The following is a 19,291-nucleotide window of genomic DNA, read 5'->3' on the forward strand; positions in this document are numbered from 1 at the left end:
GTCCCAGGACCCTGGAATCATGATCTGAGTCAAAGGCAGACACTTAACCAACTGAGCCCCCCAAGTGCCCTAAAATAAATTCTTATAATGTTTCTGCTATGGTGAAGTCACTCTAAAACATCAAACCATTTGGTAGTGTTGGCTCCTTATTCCTGAAGAAATCATGCATTGATTTTATAAAAATCCACATGAGGCCAACCTTCCAGTCTGCTCCATCCCTTAGCTCCCTCGGCTGTGTGGTCTCCTCTCTCGGGCTTCTGGACAGGTGGATATTCAGAAAGACTGAGCTAAAGACTGTTCTATACACGTGGCAGAAACATATTTTTTAAATGCTCATGCTCAGTACAGACTGTGAGGTGACTAGGAACTTCTTGCCCATTTCAATATGAGCAAAAACCACATTATTATTATTAGTAGTAGTAGTAGTATTACTAGTATTAATGCATTTTTCACTAATTTAATTTTCTAAATAGCATTGTTCACAACCTCAAAGCAATTTTAATTTAATACTTTCTCACATTTTATGGCTGATTATATTGTTAAAAGCAGATGAGGTCATTAAGAGACTAAAAAAATAAAAAAATCCAATAAACTCCTCTGCCATAGCACTGATTTTGTGGTCAGAAGACCCCCATCTTTGCTGCTCACTGTGTAGCTAAAAGCATGTCTAAGCTCTCCAAGTCTGTTTCTTCATCTGTAAAGCAGACACAACAGCACCTACCAGACAGCGTTTTTATGGGGTTTAACCTAGGTGGTTCATGATCTGACATCCCCCCTAATTTTCAGTCCTTAGACTGGAGTATCTTTATATTTTCTCAACATGCATCTTATGTTCTGGTCACACCAAACTCCTCGAGGTTCTCTAAAAGCTTCACATTCATTCTACCCCTTTGGTTTGAAAACCTTCTTCTTCCGTTTGGATAATATGGATTAATTCACTAGCACTCAAGGAACCCTTCCCTGACCATCTCCAAGTTGAATCAGTTCATCCTCTAGGCCCCAAGATCGACCTGCACAAATGTAATATTTACCTGTTTACTGGTGCAACGCCCTGACCACACTCTACAATCCTCGAGTTCCTACACTATGTCTTCCCTCATCTCATCATTGGTTCCTAGCACACCCCTAACCCACAGTGGGGGCAGGGAATCGGGGAGGAACTGGATGGACGAGTCAATGAATGTACGACATGCAGGAAAGCATCGGGCTTGGTTATTTGTGATACAGTATGGCTTCAGATTCAGTTAGCACAATCTGAAGTTTAGAAATGATGCAGCCGGGGCACCTGGGTGGCTCAGTGGGTTAAAGCCTCTGCCTTCGGCTCGGGTCATGATCCCAGAGTCCTGGGAGCGAGCCCCACATTGGGCTCTCTGCTTAGCAGGGAGCCTGCTTCCTCCTCTCTCTCTCTGCCTGCCTCTCTGCCTACTTGTGATCTCTGTCTGTCAAATAAATAAATAAAATCTTTAAAAAAAAAAAAAAAAGAAATGATGCAGCCTATGCTTGCCACGCTATCCCTTTAGTCTTGCCATTTAAGCTTCTGAACAATAACCGCTAGGGTTCCTGAGAAGTTTTCTAAAGGAAATGAAAATCACCATGAAATGAACCCCACATATGGTCAGCACACTCTGTTAAGAACGCTTTATCTTGTTTGTATTAAGTTAGCATCAAGGTCTTTCAAGCTTACAAATCCCATGAAACAGGAAAACTGACATACAAGACGTCAATATACCACAAAGCCAAATGGTAAGCATGATTTTCTCAAGTTTCAGTATGGTCACTGAATTCAATTGCCTAGCAGTAGAATTTGAAGGGCTATGCCCATCTCCTGCTATTGGTCCATATGATTCTTCCTTAAAAAAACTAAATCCTCAGCCAGAATGTACATATTATGTTTCAAATAGCAGTAATGGCAGAGAAAGAGAACTGATTCCAAATAGTCATTTTTCTGTAGCTAAAAATTACAGACTAACTCCTCCCAACTTGATATGTTATAATTACAACTGTTCAAAAGGGACAAAAATAGCAATAAATCAAGAAATAAACCATAAGAGTCAATCACAGTACTTTATACCTATACAAACACATGCATCACTGAGGTTTCTGAGCTAAGGAACTATTTGACGAAAGAGGCTTCTGAAACGTGCAGGACAGAATTTAAAGGAGAGCAATTTGTTAAAAACCCTCCCAACAGTGGGACTCTGGGTGCATATGGTCCGTCGTGGGGCTGAATGAGCTGTGTTTACATTGCCACATTTTCAGGCCTTGGAAAGCATTACCTTTCACGTACTTTTAAACACAGAATAATCATGATCTTCACTAATACTCTGTGCTGGGATGAAATTTCTGTTGTAAATTCAGCTACTTTACCTTCTATCTCTGATAATGTTTTCCTTTCAGGTCTCATTCTGATAACACAACAAACAAAAAAAAATCTTTTAACTTGACCATTAAAAGGAAGACTTCTTAAGACGGTGTTGTCTGTGTCAAGAGGAGCATTCTGGTTCCCGGAGCCTCTGGGTTCTCTCTGCCCTCGCTGAGACATCCCATGATCTGCCATCTGCTGGGACATCTCTGCTGGTGAGACTGATTTCTTGGGCCCAGATTTTTACAGTGTCCATCTGGCACCCGCTGCAATGACCATGAAGATTGCCACTGTGGCTGGCAGTGAGATCCCTGCATCCCACATCCTCCTCTGGTTCACTGGTCCTCCCAGAAAGGGGATAGTAGAGAGGGAATAGGGAAGAAGACTTCAGCTTCTTTCTCTGCTGGACATTTTGCCGCGAAGAAGAAAGGGTCTGCAACCTTCCCAGGCTTTCCCCCAAGTAAAAGGGAGTACTGACTTTCAATGTTCTCGAATTCAGACAGATTTATTAATATTTAATTCTCCCCTCCCAGTTTCTAGATCCCACCAGAAGGCCACAGGATGCAGAAGTAACGGTATTCTGGGGATGCCTGGGTGACTCAGTTGCTTAACTGACTGCCTTCTGCTCAGGTCATGATCCCAGGGTCCTGGGACTGAGTCCCACAAAGTCCAACAAGGAATCCTTGCTCAGTGGGAAGCCTGCTTCTCCCTCTACCCCTGCCGGCCACTCCCCTACTTGTGCACTCACGCTCTCTCTCTGACAAATAAATAAATAAAACTTTAGAAAAAAAGTGAAAAAGAAGTAAAGGTATTCTGTCCCCTTTCTTAACCTACTTCCCTTCCAGCGACTCCCTCCAGCACTTGGACATTTGCTCCTTTTCATGCTGTGGGAACATCACTGCTCTGCTCTGCCCTCAATCCCGCCTCCAAGTTTTGATTTATAAGAAAATCACTATGTATTACCCCTCTTTTTTTTTTTTCCTTCTCGAGAAAGAATGGCTTTTGTCAACAAAAGGTGCTTACTTCAGGACCACGATCTTGCTATCAATGTGACAAATTCTATTTGAAAGTTCAAAGTCAAACTATGACTCTCTTATAGGGCTTTCCTTCCCAGAAGTAATGGATGTTATTGATTTAATGAGATGGAAGAACCAAGGTTCAAGTAGGAACTTGGGAAAATAAATCTGATACATCTGATACAATGTGCCTCTCAAGTCCAAATATGTACATTATATATAATATAAATACATTCAGAAGAATTCATTTCTGTGAAGTTATATTTAACTTGAACCATTTGTAATGGTTCAATGGAATTAACAAATTATGTTTTTTATACAAACTTTTCACTGATCATAGAAAACAGAGCAGAAATAAAAATCACAGATCTCACTAAGCAAAAGAATCTGAAATCTACTGGCCTAAAAGAATTTCCCATTGTTAGTGTGCAGAGCAATTACTGTAGTAGAATATGGTTTCTAATTTGCAGAGATAGAACTCAAGACCAAAATATCACTTATTTAATTTTCATCAAAATGGGTCTGCATTTATAATAGAGTCATTTTAACTATATACTATTCCCAAATGATACCCCAAATAGCAATTTACAGGGAGGTTAGTTGTCACAATCTTCCTTCTCAGGGGGAAATAACTGATCACACCAGGAAGTCTAACCAAAGTAAATAAGAAAAGCTAACGTGGGGGTGCCTGGGTGGCTCAGTGGGTTAAAGCCCCCGCCTTCGGCTCAGGTCATGGTCCCAGGGTCCTGGGATCGAGCCCCACATCGGGCTCTCTGCTCAGCAGTGAGCCTGCTTCCTCCTCTCTCTCTGCCTGCTTCTCTGCCTGCTTGTGATCTCCATGTCAAATAAATAAATAAAATCTTTAAAAAATAAAAAAAAAAGAAAAGAAAAAGAAAAGCTAACATGGAGTGAGTCTGCTATTATGTGCCAGGAACCGCTCTAAGGGCGTTACTGGTGTTAATTTTATTTAACCTTTGCCATAATGGGTCTAGGTAAGTAGACCCATTTTGAGTTGACAAATTAGGAAATGGAGGCACAGGAAGGCAAGTAGTTTCCTCAACACCACTCAAAGGCTAACCAGTAGAGTTATTTGAACTCTGGCAAACCCACCGCCACGTCTTTACATGTCACCGTGACACTGGCACCACCACACAGGTGAGCGAAACGTGAGGGCACGGAATGTGAGGTGTAAGAAAAGAACCAGGCGCTAAGGGCTCTTCTATCTTTATAAGGACAAAAGAAGGGACCGACGTCCCATGTTTAGTGTTGGCATGCATAATAACTCCCAGAACCATATGTTTCAAATGACCCGATCACTGGGTCTTTCGTTTCTGATCACTTGACATTTTTAAGCATGAATCATCTAATGAAAAAATTACAGGGCTTTCTTTTGAACACATTGTTTATTTGTCACCAAGCGATCTCAGATATACTTTAAACAAATTCCTTCTCTAAAGGAAAGACTACATACCCTCATGAATGGCATAATCCAAAAATAGAAATTATTTAAAACAGCTCTCACACCTTTTCTAAATTTCCTACATTGTGAAATGACAGCAGTGTCTCCCTTTCAACACTGCCTTCTAGTCAATGTAAAAAGAAATAAACCATCCCCACATGCTCATATTTGGTGTTTACTTTTCCGTCAGTCATCTAAAATGGGACGCAGGAAAAGGGATGTGTCTGTCTCTGTTAGAAAGAGAAGAAAAGTGAAGGAAAGAAAATCTAATGCAACAAGAGAGTTGCCAGATTTGGAACTGATTGAAAGAGTTTCGTGTCACCAAACATTTTTCAAAGACCGATCAATCCGCAACTCTTTTTATAAACCAACCTGTAATGACTGGTGTTTCCACACATTTTCTTCACACAGTTGCTTCCCAGTTTGGCAGTGCCTTTAATCTGAAAACGAATTTCAAACTTTAGATGATCACACAGAACCTTTTTGGCATCATGGAAAAGAATATTTAGATCATAAAGACTTAAAGGAATGTAAGCTTGAGTTCCAAGTAGTTTAAACTTTCATTATAGAGATGCCGAAAGCCACATTGCTCGGCTTACACGAGGATGTTTATAAGCGAGGCCATTTGTAACTCTGACTAATTAAATGAGAATTTAAAAGGATGTGAAGAAGAAAAGCAGGGATTAAAATTGATATTAAGTGAAACATATAAATTCTACAGGATAGCAAATACCAACACAGAACCGAGCATCGCCGTGTGATGGTTCCTATTCACATCTTCTGGCGTCAAGGGAAAACCACCTTGGAGAAACCAACAAATCCTTAAAATAACAGAAAAGTGCCAGCACTAACAGTGGTATACTTAGTAATCCCTGGGAAAATTCAAAGAAAGGAGAGTAATGAAATTTGTCACCTGCTGACTGGTTTCTGCTGCTTCAGAAAACAAAGAGCACATCAGATCAGGGTTCAGAATGTACAGCCAGGAAAGAACGGAATTCCTAATGGCAAAGCAACTGACTCCACTATGAATACAAACCACATTACCCTCATCCCAGCCCCCAAACCATTGGTTCTCAAAAACTCAGTTTTGCCCGACCAGCCACAGGAACATCTTCTGGGAACTGGCTAGAGATACAAATTCTCAGGCTCCACCTAAGCCCAGCTGAACCAAAACCCTGGGGATAAGGCTTGGTAATCCATGTTTTCATAAACCCTAAAGATTATCTTCATGCACACTGAAGTTTGAGATCCATGGCCTTAAATGTCACATCATGATCAATACAAGGAAGAGACGCCCTTGAATCTGAACAGTCGTAAGAGTCAGGAGTTACCGATGCTTACTCTGAGCAAAGCTCTGCATGACATATTACTTACAGTCACTCATTTAACCTTTCTGTCAACCTTGTAGCTGCTATATCCACGCCACTCACTGGCTCGACAGGGCACAGTGAAACTGAGTTCCCAAGAAAAGACAGTGCTCTTATGAGAACAGTGGGTTTCTTGAATGTAGATGTACTGAGAAAATAAACAGAGGAATGAAGAGAGGATTTTCATGCACCTCTGAAGCAATTTTTAATGACAAAAACCTTCCTGAAATTTGGAAATTTCTTTGGAAAAGCAAACAGGTCAAGGTCTAGCTTTTTCGTGAATCAACTCCTTGAACTGGTTCCATTCCAATAGCCTTCATTCTGGTCCAGAATGAGATGTGGACTGGGGCCAGCTACCCAGACGCACTGAGTAGTGTTGGTGGTAAGTAGGATGGCAGGTACCAGCACATTCCATCCCTGCGGCCAACCCTCCACCCTTAGGAAAGCAACAGATATTCTTAGCATTGGGGGACAGAAAATATAAAATAATTCACTTCTGATCATTTGATATTTTTAAGCATGAATCATCTGATGAAAAGAATTAGATGAAGATAAAGATAAAGATGATGGGGTTGAAGTGTTTAAATGACAGCTAAAATCAGGAAAAAAACTAACAGCCTCTTTTTATCCCCTTACATAGTTCTACTACCTCATGTAGTGACTTGGCTTGAAACCTTGAGGTCTTTTTGAACATTCCTTTCTCCTCATTCTCTCATCCAAGAAACCACCAAAGCCTAAAATCATATTGTTCAGACTCTTGTATATGTCACTTTCTTTCCATTCCCATCTCCCTTACTTCACCCCAGGCCCTTACGATCTTGTCCTGGATGACCACAATGGCATCTGAACCTCCTTCTCATATTTATCATGGAGACCAGCCTCAAAGTCACTTTTATCACGATACTTCCTTGCTCAAACCCCATCAGAAATACTCCCTTAGTGACAAGATAAAGTCCAAACTCCCCAAACATAAATGTGAACATCTTTGCAGCCTGGCTCCAGCTTTATCTCCAGCAGTCTCCTCAAGTGAATCCTAAACTCGAATTGCCATTCCAAAATCATCGTCTCCAAGCATGTCATGGATGTTCCAGCAAATCTACATCCCTCCCCACAGCTTCAGACAAAAGATGATGGATGTGAAATGCAAAGTGAAAACAGGCATTAAAGCACAGAATAAATTAATGTCTGTTTACTCTTCAGGATGTGATTACAGATTAGTGTTTCCAATTTCTTTATTCCGCCATATTGAATTTGTAACTGTTAGGAGAAAATAGGAGGTGTCTAGAAGTTTAATATGGGTCTTTGGTTAGCTTATACAGCAGCATTTGGCTTAAATATCAAACCCGAGCTTTCAGATGCCAGAGATAAAACCATTTATAAAGGAAGAAAGCTTCTGCTCCAGAGACTCACATCCATGACGTGAAGCAAATACCCAACTCCCTCCTTCCTCTCTCTACAGAAGCACCACAACAGCCAAGATTCCTGGGATTTGACCAAATTAATTGCTGGAAGAATAGGGATTCCTATTTTTCCCTTAGGAAATAACCATCCAACTACCGAAACCAATCAACTGAGTCCTTCAACTCTATTTCAAAAACTAACAAGAATCACCAACATTTAAGTGAAACCAATGGAGTGATAAAAATGTTCCAGGGATGTCTGGGAGGCTCATTTAAGCATCCAACTTGTGACTTCAGCTCAAGTCATGATCTCAGAGTTGTGGGATTAAGACCTACATTGGGCTCTGCACTCACTGTGGAGCCTGCCTGAGATTCTCTCTCTCTCCCTCTGCCCCATTCCTCCATGCTCTCTCTCTCAAATAAATGAATAAATCTTTTAAAAAAGGATTCCAAAAAGAACTAATCCCTAAAAAGTAAGAATTTATGAAAGAAATAAAAAGAACTTTTAAATGGATTATAATTATTATAAACAACAAGACTAAAGAAAATACTGCCTTCTTTAAAAAAAAAAGTTGAAAAGAAAGACTAGAAGAAACAGGAGGAAGAGAAGGAAGGAAAGAACCAGAATTTTTGGAAATTAAAAACAATGTGGCTGAAATAAAACATAGAAACAGATGAATAAATAGTAAAGTGGATATGCATATGAGAAAAATTTCAATTAGTGATTTGGAAGATCATAAGAAGTCTCCCACAGTAGAATAAAAGGGACAAAAAATAGGTCTTGGCAAAAACACTAAGAAAAAAAAAAACATACGGAATCAAGCATGTAGTGTAAGAAACAAAGTTAGCATTCTCTACCAACAGTGTGATGTCCAGCAAAACATTTAGGAAATTATTAAAATACATATGAGTTTACTAAGCCAGATGGAAACAATATCAACATAAAAATCAGTAGCTATCTCACACGCTAACAATCACAAATTAGAAGACAAAGCCCATAAAGATTTCATTCAGAATTCAAGCAACACTCACATAATAACAAAGAATAAAGATAAAGTAAATGTGCAAAAGATATTTTTAGAATAACTGTCAATCTTACGAAGGACCTATAATAAGGCTTAAATCCTAGAAAAACACCATGTTCCTGGTTAGAAAGATTTGATATTGTAAAACTGAATTTGCCCCAAATTAATTTATAAATTAAAGACAATCCCTCATCCTTCTAAAATCTATGTAAAATAGATTCATGAAATGAGCAAGGTCATTTTTAAAAAAGAAGAAAATCTGGCCTGACATACTATGCAAATAGGATAATTAAAAATCAGCAAGAAACTAATCCAGAGATATATAGACTGGACTGTAAACAGAATAGAGAATCCAGAAAAATATCCATACACATATGACATTTATCATGATAATAGTTCTATCTCAAACCAGCAGGAAACAAGACTAACAACAATCAATGTCATTGGGATACATGGCTTTTTACCTGGTTTAAAACAAAAAATAACAAAGTTATTTTAGAATCTTATATCATAGACAAAAATTCTTGGTATAATAAAGAGCTAAAAACAAAGGTATAGGGGAGTCTGGGTGGCTCAGTGGGTTAAGCCTCTGCCTTTGGCTCAAGTCATGATCTCAGGGTCCTGGAATCGAGCCCCATATCGGGCTCTCTGCTCAGCAAAGAGCCTGCTTCCCCCTTCTCTGCCTACCTCTCTGCCTACTTGTGATCCCTCTCTCTTGCTGTCAAATAAATATATAAAGTCTTAAAAAAAAAAACAGATTTATAAAAATGTCAAAGAAATAGCAAATACAGATATTTTAATAACTTTTTAAAAAAAATTTATTTATCCATTGGACAGACAGTAGTAGCAGACACAAGTAGGCAGAGAGGCATGCAGAGAGAGAGAGAGAAGGGAAGCAGGCTCCCTGCTGAGCAGAGAGCCCGATGCGGGGCTCGATCCCAGGACCCTGGGATCATGACCTGAGCCGAAGGCAGAGGCTTTAACCCCCTGAGCCACCCAGGCACCCCAGATATTTTAATAACTTTGAGAGTGCAGGTCTTCTTACAAAAGACACAAAGTTCAGGTGCCATAAAAGAAAAAAACTGACTTATTTGACCACTAAAAACCAAAATGTCTGTTTGGTAAAATAAATAAATAAATAAGTTCTTTTTGAAAAGCATCACTCAGGGGAACAAGACTACTGTTTATAAATAGAAAAGGGGTTAAAACCCCTTTTCTACAATATACAAAAGTAAGGACTCCTTGAAATCTAATAGATATTTAACAGTTAAGATAAATCAACCTAAAAAATTCCCATTCTCAGTTTTAATCTAGGAAATGAAAGTACTAGTGCTAACATTTATGAAATGCAAATGTCACTTCTTTTTGAATCAGCATCAGGAACTAGTAACATCTAGTATGGGCAATGATGTGAGAATATAGCATTCTCCATTCAGTTTTGACTGGAGTATAAATCAGCACAGCCTTTTGGGAAGCATTTTGGTAGTTTTCCCTGAACTTTAAATTGTGCTTACCTGCTCAACCAAAAATCATACTTCAAGGAATTTATTCTAGAAAAACTTGCACATTGTCTTACTCTGTGCATCTAAACATTTCAAGTCACATACGTGCCATTTACAAAAATGTGTTATTCCCACATACCAATATGTATTCTTTGACAATAGTTAGATATTTAAATAATTCATCATTAGTATCATAACATATAATATATAAATAAGGGTTTGAAAACAAATTCTTTAAGATAATTTCTCTCAAAATACTGACCACACTGCCCACCATTGCATACCCTTAACCACTGCATACTAAATATTTACATGGAAATTCTCTGTCTCCATTTTTAGGTACAATGTGCAACTTTATTGTGTCCATTGAGTCAAAAATGGTTCTCTGCTAATGACCAGTGCAGTAGGTAAAAAAATAACCTCTCAAAGGTGTCCACAGCCTAATCTCTAGAAACTGTCAATGTGTTATTGTACACAGCAATAAGGGCCTTCTAAGTATAATTAAATCAAGGCATTTGAGATGTGGTAATTATCCTGAGAAATCTGGCTGGGCCCAGTACAATCACAAGGGTCCTTAAAAGAGAAAAGTGGAGGTAGAGGAATCTGTTTCAAAGTGATGGATAGTAGGAGAAAGACTCAAATGTCCACTGCTGGCTTTAAAAGATGGAAGGAAGCCATGAGCGCAAGTACATGCACAGTTTCTAGAAGCTGGAAAAGGCAAGGAAGTTAGTTCTCCCCCACAGCCCCCAAAGGAATTTCACCCTGCAGACATTTTGACTTTTAGCCCAGTGAGACCTATTTCAGATTTCAGACCTCCAGAATTATAATAAATTTGTATTGTTTTAAGCAGTTACGTAAAAAAAAAAAAAAATTGTTTTAGCAATAACTGAAAACTAATACAATCAGACACTGTATCAGGTGATACAAACACTAACACATGCTCTTGCCTTTGAGATCACAGCCCTTCCAGTGGAGGAAATAGGTACAAATTATAATTCTTCAGATAGATATTAAATGTCAAAGTATAAGACTCTCTGATTCTTTTTAATTATGTATAATTTCATTATATCTGCTGATACACTATCACTTTAGAACTCCTCAGATGCCTGCAGGTAATATAAAATTGACCTTGGTGGTTGGATATTATTGGCTGAGAGTAAATAAACTTACAACTTTGTCCTAAATATCTTAGTCTTTGCTATTAGGGCATTCTTCATATCTTCCTGGATTCTGTAGGTAATGTTATAAAATTATTTATTATTAAAATACGGATAAAAGGGACACTCAATTTCTATATTTCACTGTCAGCTTCACTTAAGAGTTTGGCAGACATTCATTATAACACATTATTGAGCATTTATGCATAAAACATAGTTTATGTAGTAGACTTTTGAATCTTGAAATTTTTAGAAAGTAAGCAAAATGTTTGTGTCACTTGGAACTTCCGAAATGGATTTTAACAAATAAACTACTTGGGAATTTCCCACTGAGGAAGAGAATTGCTGGCACTGCCTACAGGTGTTAGGGCCTCACTTACAACAGCCTTGAATCCCTGGTGGGCAGAGACAGGAAACGTTTGTGAATATGCAAGTGTCAGAAAACTTCAAATTGAACTTAGCTGCTGCCTCCTGAAAAGTCTGCTGCCGTGGGCGGGGGTGGGGGGTGTTGCCGACATGATGAGCATAGGAACCCCAAATGAGCTGGAATCCATGGGAAGAAAGCAGAAAAACAGGCAAGAGAATGTCTTTTTGTCCCCTTCCCACCTTGGTGACTCCCTCTAGTGCCTCCCGTGTGCACGATTCAAACAGGAAGTCAGAAGGCGAAGCAGCAATGTGGTTTCCAGTCCCAACTCCAACATCACTGAGCAGAGCACAAAAGCATGGATGTACCCCTCAGAAACAGCTCAGCAGTTGGTTCAGCCCTTCCACGATGCACGTCCACCAATACGCTTTCCTATAAACACCAACAGCACAGCTGTGTGCACGTAACAAGATGCACATGAATGTGTATTAGTACAAATGATGTCATATTAGTATAAATGAAGACACCCTCCCTTCAAAATCAATGGAGACAAAGATCTCAACAATCTCAGTATCTATTCCTATGCAATTCTACTCTCCAAATTTGGCCCCGGTCCCATCTGCATTTTCTCTTACCTAACTACTAATTGGAGAATCATCTCAAGAAAGCTATAAAATACAAAGAGGAAAATACACAAACTGCTTCGCTATTTACGCAACTGGTCACAAGGATGTCACTGACGTTTACAACTTCCTTCTTTCACTGTCTGTCCCAAGCTTTCTCTATCCTCAGCCAAAAGTTTAGTAAGTCTGTGTTCTGATCTGGTGAGGCAACCCAAACATTCACTCCTGATGTGTCTGAATCCGGTTTTGATGTAACTTCTATTATTCGATTTGGAACTACTAAGTAAGTCGAGGCTCCCAAGAAAATGCATTGGGTTTCAGACACGGTTCTCCCTGGCCTCATGGAATGGTTACCAACCCTATTTTCCCTTGGTAATCAGGATCAATTACTTCAGCCAGCAGCAACCACCTGTGTTACTTGTTGCTCCAGTGGCATTTAAATCCCTAACAAGTCAGGTGGCTGCCTCATCTTCAATTCAATGAATCGGTACTGTGTCACCTGATAGAGGCCTTCTTTCCTTATGAAGTGTGGCTACCAAACCCCCAGAGCTTAAAGTTGTAGAGGGAGAAGCCAAAATGCTGAGAATGGGCTTTCAGACATTATCATTCACGGAGCCAACTCCTTGATTTCCTGAGCCATGTATTTTGGCCACAGGGGAGACAGCAACCAGACATTGGACTCTGATTCCAAGTGGAACTGCATTCTGGAAGACAGCAACCGTCCTTCCTGCTATAGTCTCCATTCCACTCATCCACTGGGAAAGCTGCTTCTGAGTGATGAGATAAGGCGTAAGACAAGTTAACTTCACAGCCTGGAGCCAATGGCTACACATTTTAGTTGTGAGACGCTGCACAAAGTTGTACAGAATTACCATGATCACAGATAATACATTCTGCGAATCCATGGATGGCGGTCCTGGCAGAAGCATTAGGGGCAGGGAAGGCAAATCGGTATCAAGATTACATATCAGTATTGGTGGGGAAATCGTGACCCCCATGATGGCATGGGTCCCAAGTAATCAACCCACCATGAAGTGCTCTCTGCGATTGGAAGGGCAGGCACGAAACAAGACACAACCCTTGGGGAGTAGTAATCTATGTTGCTGAGCCCATCCACAGCCTCTATCCCTGTGCCATGGCTATGCTGTGCATGGGCCCATTGAGCAGGGACTGTGGTGGCTGAGAAAAGAGGCTTACCAACATCCATTAAAAAAATGTGTCATTTTGTTTGCCTGAGAGTTGCTAATGAGCATGAACATGGAACACAATTATCTTCACACTCTACACCTATGCAGGGGAGGGAGGCAATAGGTTATAAATAAGACATTTGAAGCCTAGAGAGATTTGGCAATTTCAAGGAAGTAATTTCAAGGAAGTTCCTTCCTTGGGGCAAGTTCCTTGCCCCAAGTCACAGAAGAGAAACCAAAAGAGCAAGAACTCTCCCCCAAATCTGTTTGATTCTAGACTACACAATCTCTCACTATTCTAGTGTCTCTAAAAGAAGCAAGAACAGGAACCAGAAATGAAACTGAAACAGAGAAAGGACATGATTACATTATCAATAAGGCTAAAAAAAAAAAAAAACCAACCAACAAGTGAGGAACAAGCCCTAGTTTTTAAAAGTGAGGCTCTTGGGGCACGTGGATGGCTCAGTTGGTTAAGCAGCTGCCTTTAGTTCAGATCACGATCTCAGTGTCCTGGGATTGAGCCCCATGTTGGGCCCCCTGCTCAGTGGGGAGCCTGCTTCTCCCTCTCCTTTTGCCCCTCCCCATGCTTATGCTCTCTCTCTCAAATAAATAAATAAAATATTTAAAAAAAAAAAAAAAGCGAAAGTTTGGGTGGCTCAGTCGATTAAGCATCTGCCTTCAGCTCAGGTCATGATCTAAGGGTCTTGGGATCAAATCCGTCATCGGGCTCCCTGCTCAGCAGGAAGCCTGCTTCTCCCTCTCCCTCCGCCATTCCCCTGCTTATGTTTTCTCTCTCTCTCTCTCTCTCTCTCTATATATATATATATATATAAAATAAGTAAGTAAAATAGATTAAAAGTTTTTTAAAGCTAAAAAATTAAAATTAAAAAACAAAAGTGAGGCTCCTCACCAAGGTCAGTGTTGCAAAGAACTGAACAGACAAGGCAAGAGGTTAAAATAGACTAATAGAAAATCATTTATCACCTTTTAGGTAAGACATGGAGATAGTAACCAAATATCACCAGGGCCTGCCAGAAATTGCAAGATCAGCATGGTCATCAAAGGACAAGGAGGGGACGGCGGTGGGTGGCAATAAACAGAAGACCAGAAAGGGCTGACCAAAGAGAGAGGAGGCAAGGAATGTCACTGAAGGTCGTGTTAATGTCACACGTGTATGAAAGAAGTATGCAGAGACTGGATGAGCAAAGTCAAACTTAAATCCAGTATATTCTTGAAGTTCCCAAATAAAGGAGAATTTATAATGGTATCTACTTCTAGAACCACTTAGATTATTTTAAAAAACGTGAATTCACCCAGCAACAGTGAGCAGTCCATTGGAGACAGTCAAAAACAGGAATTACTAGTGACGGTAGTAGTAATTATAGCAACAGCTTGCATTTCCTGAGGCTGTACATGTACCTATACTGCGCGATGCAGTATTCACGCGATCTCATCTTGCTATCACGAGCCTACAATGGCCAATATTATAGTCACCATTTTACAACGAAGGACACTAAGGGTTAGAGATAGGTAATTCATTCAGGGTTACATAATTAGTGACAGAGACAGTTACCACGGTCTGCTTCCAAAAGCCATGTGCTAGACTAGTGGAGGAGAAAGAGAGGGAGGGAAGCCCAGAGGGAAGGAGGGAACCTGACAGGGAGGGAGGGAAGGAAGAAGGGTTGGTGTAAACAAGAGAAGTAATTCCTTGAAATTAAACAGTTCAGTTCGTAATGGCAATAATTCTTGATCTTAAAGACTCTTGAACAAGAAGTTCGTATGCACCCCATTTAAATGTAGAACAAGGGAAACAAAACTTTGGCCTCGACCCTGACCACTCCCCATCCTACTTACATCTATCCTATTCTCCATAATCTAGGGTTTTTTCCCCCTGTGTTCCTCATTGCCTGGCAATTCCGGGTGTTTTAAATCCTTTAAGACACTCTGGCAACAAAATTACTTACGACCTTTTGGATTGAGATCTTGTTTTAGAACCAAAATATTTTAATTTGTACCTGCCAATCTGGATGGTGACTCTAAGAGAACAAGTCCCTTATAAGTTTTTCCATCCCTTCTCCAGCCATCGAAAATGCGGCAGTAAATGCCTTCGCCCAGGGATTTTGCAGCCCCGCATCAGTGTGCTGCCAACGTATAAGGGAAGAATGAAACCCTGGATTCAAGTCACCGTACCTGGGATACATCTGTCCACAAACCATAAGTATTAGAGAAGCAAGAGCATACATGGAGTGGCAAATCCCTCACCTCGCATTTTGTTTCTTCAGGCCACAAATTGGTTCTATTCTTCTTTCTATTGAGCAAATGACTTGCATGTTTTAAGTTTCAGGTTTTGAAACGAGTTTTGTAGCATTTTCTTAAAAATATGCTAATATTTAGCCGAAGTCCTTCATATTTGTTATTTTATTTGCTCTCATGATAACCTTAGGAGATCAATATTACTACCATTTCACAGGAAGCTGAGGTTTACTAGCCCTCAAGATAATGGGACTGAAAACAAGGTTTTCTCTCCCAAATGTCTTCTAAACCATGAAAGCCCCTAGAAAATTTAACCTTAATAGCCTCCAGAATTTCTTCAAATGGTCTCATCTTTAGCCTTTCTAATTATACTCAAAGTGACATATTGAAAAATTAGGGATACTCTAGCATTTTAAGGATATCATGTGCTTTTTAATGCTTTGTTTATATTCCATATGTCTAAGAAACTTGCTATTAGTACCTTCTATGTACAAATAAGGTTCACTTATTTGGACCTTTCTTTTCCTTTAACTCAATATAAAAATTCCTTATTATCTCCTTTGGTTATTCTCTCTGTCTGTATTAAGTAAGCCTGTTTCCTACTGTTTATTCCCATAGTTTTCCAAACTTTAAAATTAGAAGCTATCAGAGCTTCCTCTTTTTATTTATTTATTTTTAAGATTTTATTTATTTATTTGACAGACAGAGATCACAAGTAGGCAGAGAAGCAGGCAGAGAGAGAGGATGAAGCAGGCTCCCTGCCGAGCAGAGAGCAGGACTCAGGGCTCCATCCCAGGACCCTGGGATCATGACCTGAGCCAAAGGCAGAGGTTTTAACCCACTGAGCCACCCAGGCACCCCAGAGCTTCCTCTTTTTAAAGATGGTCCAAATTCCAAAATATCAGATGATACGAGTCACAGTACCTGGAATTAATAAGTTGTTGAATGAGGTTTTCAACAAAGTTTGTTGGACCCCTTTACAAATTATCCTACTTCTGCCCTAGAGCTCCCTCAAATTCACACTGATTCTGTCTTGGCAATATAAAATTCCCCTACTAGAAAGAAAACCCACTTGTATTCTTAAGCAGAAATAATCCGTTTTTCTGCTATTATAAGCTAATGAAACTCATCAATAGTTTGTCTTTTCTTTATGACTTGCATCATCATGGTACTTTTTATTACAAATTCTACTCCTCTGGAAGTCTGTTCCAGAGATTTAATTCAGATATATACTGTCAAGATTTTTCTTACTCTTCTTTTCTCAGCTCAAAGAATTTTTTGTATCTACTATACATAAAACATCTTGTGAAATCAGTTTTTTAAAGATTTTATTTACTTATTTTGGAAGCAAAAGAAAGCTCGGGCAGGGAAGGGGCAGAAGGCAAGGGAGAGAATCTCAAGCAGACTCCCCGCTGAGCTAGGAGCCTGACTGGGGGCTAGATCTCATAAGCCTGAGGTCATGACCTGAGCGGAAATCAAAAGTCAGATGCCTGACCAACTGAGCCACCCAGGCACCCTGAGACCTCTTTTATACAGTGTTGTTTCACTGTATTTTTGTTTAATTATTACAATTATTTATTTTGCAACAATTTTGAACATAGAGAAGAGTTTAAAAAAAAAAAAAAAACCAGGAAGTGTTCTTACTACTCTTTACCTAGCTTTGCTTTATTTGAATTTTACTAGATTTTCCCCTAATGTCGTTTCTCTATACAAGGACCTAATTCGGCATACATCATCAACATCATCACCAGGGATGGTACCAGGCTGCAGAGTTAAAGTGTGTCTGCCAGCTTTCTCTTCTGTCAAGTTATTATTCTTCTTATCATTGCTCATAAATATTTGGGAGAGGATGGTGACATTCTGAAAATACTCTGCTCCTTATTAAACATTCACCCACCAATGTAAGCATTCAGTGGTGGATTTTGCCTACTGTAATTACTATTGTGATGTTCTAACAGTGGTTTTTTATTTCCTTCATTCTTCTACATGCATTAACTGAAATATTTCTGCAAGAAAGACTTGTTTCTTCATCTCACATATTCATGTATTTAATCAGTCATTAGTCAGTGTGAACAAATAGATAGTTTTTTTATTTGAGCTGTAATTCAAATACTTTGGGGGTTTACGCTCTTGCTTGAATCATTTGTTATTCCATTTGTTCTAACTCAGGCCATTGGAAGCTTTTTCAGTTTAGCTCCTATATCCTCCTGGTGTGTCCCTATACTTTTTGTTTTAGTACTGCCATATTTTCTGGCATCACCTGATGTCCAGGGCTTACCTTGAATTTTCCTCCACAAGCCCTGGAATCAACTATTACTTCAAGAAGCTCTGATACTATTTAATAAGAGGATAATATTAAAAAGCAAGATCTGGGAGTTAAGTATGTTCATGATTACTATGGAAACAATGCTCCTAGGAACCTCACACATATGAATACCTTTTAATGCACACACGTATATCTGTATTTATTTCTGTATTTATTTATCTGTATATATTTAAAACACACACACACACACACACACACACACACACACACACACACGGTTGATATTGATATCTCTGACTCCAATCTAGCACCACACGGCTCGTTCTATTATTACTGTGTTTATTTCTAAATGCTTTGACAACAAAAGAAACCTGGCTTTCATTATCTACAGTAGATCCGCCCATCTGTTCAATCCTATTATACATGTAAAGTAGTTTCAGAATTGCTAACCCATGCCCACTTGAAAAACAAAGTTACCAACCATAATGTGTGTCATCATTTTTGTCTTTAGCCTTACAGTATCCAGTCAAAACTCTGGTTTCCAAAGTCACTTAGGTCAGCTCCTTTCTTCCCTATTTCTTTCAGTGTAGTTTATCATTCATGAGTCACAGTCAAGATAGCGCATTTTTGGTCTTCTTGACATCCTGGTTGATTTTTTTATTAATTTACATACTCTTCATACTATGGAGTGGTATAAATTTCTGTATTGACCACCATAGTACCACACAGAACAGTGCAATCACCCCCAAAATTCCTGTGTGCTGCCCCTTTGTAATAATCTTTCCCTCAGCTCTTAACCACTATCAATCATTAATCTGTTTTCCAACTCTGTATTTTTGCCTTTTGGGGAATGCTATATAAATGTAATTACATAATATACAGTCTTTTGTTCCTGGCTGCCGTCATATAGCAAAATGAACTTAAAATTTACCTGATGTGTGTGTGTGGTGGGGATAGGGGTGGGAGGGGTGTTTGGCAACTTCCAGAATGATAACATGAGTAGCTCCATGGATTCACTCCTCAATGAAACAATCACAGCTGGTAAAAAATCATTATTAAGAACAACTATTTAAAGTTTCTGTACCAACCCTCCCCTACACCCACACCCACCCCAAGCTCACTATTGCAAAGTCACTACTTCAGACAAGAAATGTTAGAGATATGGGGCTGTCTTCCTCTGCCTAACTCTGACTCATTGAGGCTTTACCCCCAGGAAGAACAGGCCAAGAATACTGAGATCCCAGTTATTTTGTCCCATCTTGCTCATAGAACAGAGATTCCATACTGGGAAAGGCAAAAACAAAACGAGA

The 19,291-nt window shown here is 39.5% G+C and overlaps 1 protein-coding gene across 10 annotated transcripts in view; it reads right to left on the reverse strand.

Annotated features, from left to right (window-relative positions):
- SUGCT (succinyl-CoA:glutarate-CoA transferase) overlaps positions 1 to 19,291 on the reverse strand; it is a 787,044-nt gene that overhangs the window by 334,023 nt on the left and 433,730 nt on the right. Inside the window, exon 13 of one of the 10 annotated variants that reach the window (XM_032304186.1) lies at positions 4,387 to 5,277. The exons of the other annotated variants lie outside the window; for them this stretch is intronic. Within the exon in view, the coding sequence (XP_032160077.1) occupies positions 5,170 to 5,277 (108 nt within the window). The 3' untranslated portion in view covers positions 4,387 to 5,169. Of the gene's footprint in view, positions 1 to 4,386; positions 5,278 to 19,291 lie in introns of those variants that run through there. 10 annotated transcript variants of the gene reach the window in all.

The sequence above is a fragment of the Mustela erminea genome, chromosome 11 (genome assembly GCF_009829155.1).
Source record: "Mustela erminea isolate mMusErm1 chromosome 11, mMusErm1.Pri, whole genome shotgun sequence".
Lineage (NCBI taxonomy): Eukaryota > Metazoa > Chordata > Mammalia > Carnivora > Mustelidae > Mustela > Mustela erminea.